Source organism: Kryptolebias marmoratus, linkage group LG14 (genome assembly GCF_001649575.2).
Source record: "Kryptolebias marmoratus isolate JLee-2015 linkage group LG14, ASM164957v2, whole genome shotgun sequence".
Taxonomy (NCBI): Eukaryota; Metazoa; Chordata; class Actinopteri; order Cyprinodontiformes; family Rivulidae; genus Kryptolebias; species Kryptolebias marmoratus.
Genome location: NC_051443.1, coordinates 24,458,408 through 24,462,860, shown reverse-complemented (window position 1 = coordinate 24,462,860; position 4,453 = coordinate 24,458,408). Strand labels below are relative to the sequence as shown.

Genomic DNA, 4,453 nt, shown 5'->3' with positions numbered 1-4,453 from the left:
CCCCCCCCCCCCCCTGACCTTGAAATCAATCGTGATCACCCTTGACCTAAGACCTAAATGTGAAGTTTCATTTTCCTCCGCTACATGGTTGCTCACTCATTTAGAGCACAAGGTCATCCGTAACCTTTGACCCTGTCAGCTTGAAATCAACAGGGATCACCCTCAACCCATGAGGTGTCCAGCTGCAGGGCTAGAGCACGGGCTGAGCTGTGACCTTTGACCCTGTCACCACTGACGTTTAACCCCTTGTTTCCTGGAAAGTCCATGGACGTCCGTTCATGAATTTCTGGGTAATTTTGTCCACAAACAGACGAACAAAAAAAAACTAAACCTTTTTCTAAGAATAGAGTGACAATAAAGAAGAATAAATTAGTGAGACCGCGTGCATCGCCACAAAGGAGGAAACGAAATGTGAGCGCAGGTTTTCGGTTTGCTCTCCAGTGAAATAAAAGTCTAACGGATTCCCCTCTTATCTCAGTCTCGGTCCAGTCCGCCCTCCCCGCCTGCCTTTATCAGAGGACAACACCCTCGCTGTGCCGGGGCCCCTGGCGGGATTCACCAGGGACCGAGCACAATGACGGCGATCGCGCCCGGTGCGGCTCCTACCTCGCTTGTCCCGGCAGGCTGCCGATCGGCTCCACAACGTCCGGGTCGTCTCTGTGGCAGAAAGTGACACGGAGCAGGATCAGTAAACCAACACATCCACAAACAAATACCCAGATTTATCAACCAGGAGCCCCGCGAGGTCAGACACCCCGCAGATACGATTCACGACTCGGACACACGTGACAAAGATGGGGTAGATGAGGTTGTCCGGTCTGAGGTCGGCGGCGCAGGTCTGCCAGAATCTGAGGGTCGGGTGGAAATATCCGCTGTGGAGGATCGACTCTGCAGGCGTCTGCATCTTCGCTGTCGGGCCCAGAACCTGAGACACGAAGGACAGGTCAGGATCCGCTCACAATGACACGATTTTCTACTGAGTCACTGTTCACACCTTCGGCCTTTTATGCAGAACCTGAATGTCAGGTCAGCTTTTTTGTTGTTTTTATTCCTGCAACTTATTAGTAATGACTCAAATATCAGGAAGTAAATTAAAAAAAAACAAATTCTCTCAGCTTTATTACTGCAAAATAAGCTCATGACTCAAAAGCTGCAATACATAAAATCAGATCACGATGAACTGTAACACCAACAAATGCAGTTTTTTTCATAGATTTTTTGTAAATTATTCAAAAAAATGTCGACTTTGACTCAGTAATCATAGCTGGAAGCTAGTTAAGCGTCGTTTATTACACACATATATAAAGCAAAACATGTAATAATAATTAATCACACGACAAAACAGGTCCTTAAAGACAGAAAAACATAATAAATGTTAACTTTAATTCAACAGGAAAGTCAAAACTCCGCCGAAACGTTTTAGCGAAGCGGCTGAAAAAAACACAGAAAGAAGCGACAACGGAATAAATCCTTAAAAGTTTTATCTTATTTAATTAAATAGGAGAAAAACTACATAAATAGTAGATTTAAACCCGCAGACTCACCTTTGAATAAGAGAGCTGTGAACTTCTCCTTCTTCACTTCTGCTCGTCTTCGTCTTCTTCTTCTACGGTTTGAGGCAGCTGGTGTTCCGGCGCCCCCTGCAGGCGAAGGATAGAACTACAACCGCTCGATGAAAATAAATCCAAAACATTTTTTATGTCATGATTCCTACAATCCACCAAAATTAATGAGTTTATTTTCAAGACTCCCATAAAACTCCGTGAGGGAGTAACTAACCTGACAAAACAAAACATAAAAATAAATATCTGAACTATGGAAAACCTATTTCAGCCGCTCTGATGAAAAAAAGATATTTCAAACCATATTTATGATAAATTATATATATATATATATATATATATATATATACCATAATTATGAAATGACAGTTATAATTTTCATTGAGTATATCTTATAATTCTGAGATATGATATTAAGCCATAATCAATAGATAGTATCTGCTATATTAAGTCATAATTTTTATATAGTATCATATTTAAGAGATGCAAAGTCAGATTAATGAGATAGTATCACAATAATAGGATCTTACATTGTAATTTTGAGATGGTATCTAATTATAATGAGATCCTAAGTCAGAATCATGTGATTTTATCAACTATAATATGAAATATTAAGTCATGAATATGAGATGCTAAGTCATATTTTTGAGATAGTATCGCATAGGTTCTAATTCTGTGATGGTAACTCATAAATAGGACTTGAAAGATCTATTTTTTTCTTAAAAGTGGTTGAAATGACTCATCAGAAGGGAGTTTAGTTTATTAGAAAACAGAAAACAGTGAGAGCAGCGCCGAGCCTTGTAGTGACTCAGCGCCTCCAGCAGGTGGCGCCGGTGCGACGCTCTAAACGAACGCTGCCGTAAAAAAAAAAAAAAAAACGACGAAGAAGAACTGCCGCTGAAGCTACGATGTTAGCATCTTGTTAGCATGGCTGTGCTCTGTATCTTCTAACCGGATGGGGAAGATAAACGTCCGATTGTTGTGAAGGTAAATAAAGTCGGTAAAACATTAATTTAAACCCTGAATGTGTGAAAATACGAGTTGTGTTTGTAATAAAGTTCTGTAGCATTTATTTGGTTAGCATTACAGTAGGAGTCTCGGCTAATATCGATGTGATTGTTGATTAAAATAGAAGTGAAACGTTGTTGTGAGTGTGTTTTATATTTTATGGGATCTAACAACATTATCCGGGATAAAACCTGACTAAATGGAGCTGAACGGTGACCTGACAGTGGAAGAATTAAGAAATAATCTGATTTACAGGCCGTGTTTTTATACAACATAAGCGTCTAATTGTGTCGTGGTGTCTTTAACTGTAAATTAATTTTGTTTTTTTTCTTTTTTTTATTGTCTGTTGTCGTCGTCAGGTTGGATCTGAAGATGTAGCCAGCAAGGCGGGAGATCCCAGCAGAACCAAGAAGCTTCTGGCCCCAGAAAAGCAGCCCTGGAGCAGCTCCCAGCCTGAGCAGCCTCAGCTGTCCTCTGTCCCTCCGTCCCCGGTTAAAGACCCTGCTGTCCTCGGCCATGCTGTTCTCTCTGAGGGAACTGGTCCAGTGGCTGGGCTTTGCCACCTTCGAACTCTTCCTCCACCTCCTGGCGCTCCTGCTCTTCAGCATGCTGGTGGCCCTGAAGGTGGACCTGCTGACGCAGCAGCTGAGCTGGTGGCTCGTGTTCGTCCCCCTGTTCGCCGCCGACGGCCTCAGCACCTACTTCACGGCCATCGTGTCCATCCGGCTGTACCAGGAGAACGACAAGCGGCTGGCGGTGCTGCGGCTCCTCTGGGTGCTGACGGTGCTCAGCCTGAAGCTGGTGTGCGAGGTGCTGCTGTGCCAGAAGCTGGCCGAGCAGGACCGCGCCAGAGACCTGTGGTACGGCCTCATTGTGTCGCCGCTCTTCATCCTGCTGCAGCTGCTGATGATCCGGGCGTGCCGAGTCAACTGAGGAGAGGCAGACTCATGCCGGTGACGATGCCGTTAGAGATTTAATACATGAAAGTGATTTATTTCTTTAACGACGTAAGGTTTTCCATCTTCCAGGTTACACTACAGTCTACTTCTAGGAGTTTTCCACAGCTGTAAGTTCAACAGGTAAACTCCTGCTTGGGTTATTATTACGCTGTTTGTTGTTATTTTTTCATTTTTTTTATAAAGAATAAGTAACACTGTATGTGGTTGTGGGACCTTCACGAGGATAAACATTCTCTCAGATGTGGATTTGGAGCGTATGAGTGCCTCTAATATTGTGCAATCAATGGTAGACAATGAGCCATACAGAAAAATACACGTTTAACATAAAAGTGTCGCAGTTCTGTGCAAACGTTTAAAGCCAGCTCTCATTTCTTAAGCTTTTTTTTCTTCTAAATAGCCAAACTTAAGCCACTGTTACAAGGATGAGCCGATGCTGGCAACACATAGCTTAGCGAAAAGCCTGTTTTTAATTGAATCTTTAGGCTGTTTGTTGCCAACAGACATAATTTTTACTCATTTCTGTCAGTAAATCTATGAAAAACACCAAAGATGGCGCAATTTGACAAACCATGCAGGCTAAAAACGTGACATCTTATCGCAAGGTTCCTGATAAAACCAGAGAAAGTGGAACCACCTCCAGCAGGTGACGAGTGTAAAAGGAGCAAATCCGGCAAACGCTCGCTAAGTTTGGCTCTTCTGAAGGAAATGTGAAGAAATGAGATCTCGGCGCAGCGTCGTCCCGTTTCCTTGCGCAGCAAGCATGAGCCGTTAACACGTCCGTCGGACCGTAACGCAGTGGCGCTCTCCCGGGTCAGAGGACGGACGCCGCTCGCCGTCGAATGCCTCGTGATGTCACGTCTCGCTGTGTTTGCCCGTCGCTGGAAATGTTGCCAGAAAGCAGACTGTGTGCGCACATTTCCCCCC

The 4,453-nt window shown here is 43.8% G+C and overlaps 2 protein-coding genes across 3 annotated transcripts in view; one reads left to right on the top strand and one right to left on the bottom strand.

The window, feature by feature from the left end:
• alad (aminolevulinate dehydratase) overlaps positions 1-1,682 on the bottom strand; it is a 6,376-nt gene extending 4,694 nt beyond the window's left edge. The window contains exons 1-3 of one of the 2 annotated variants that reach the window (XM_017438546.3): positions 1,545-1,682; positions 786-925; positions 607-657 (exon numbers count right to left, since the gene is read on the bottom strand). In XM_017438546.3, coding sequence (XP_017294035.1) covers positions 607-657; positions 786-904 — 170 coding nt within the window. In that variant the 5' untranslated portion in view covers positions 905-925; positions 1,545-1,682. Of the gene's footprint in view, positions 1-606; positions 658-785; positions 926-1,544 lie in introns of those variants that run through there. The other variant, XM_037979311.1, reaches the window with a different exon arrangement.
• Positions 1,683-2,440: 758 nt separating this feature from the next.
• Positions 2,441-3,973, top strand: tmem203 (transmembrane protein 203). The gene is made up of 2 exons (XM_017438548.2): positions 2,441-2,549; positions 2,930-3,973. The coding sequence occupies exon 2, from the start codon at positions 3,087-3,089 to the stop codon at positions 3,501-3,503; it is 417 nt and encodes a 138-aa protein (XP_017294037.1). The 5' UTR covers positions 2,441-2,549; positions 2,930-3,086; the 3' UTR covers positions 3,504-3,973.
• Positions 3,974-4,453: the final 480 nt, after the last annotated feature.

Bases quoted from the DNA above. Each gene is read 5' to 3' on its own strand.
- tmem203 (XM_017438548.2), top strand. From the start codon at position 3,087: ATGCTGTTCTCTCTGAGGGAACTGGTCCAGTGGCTGGGCTTTGCCACC.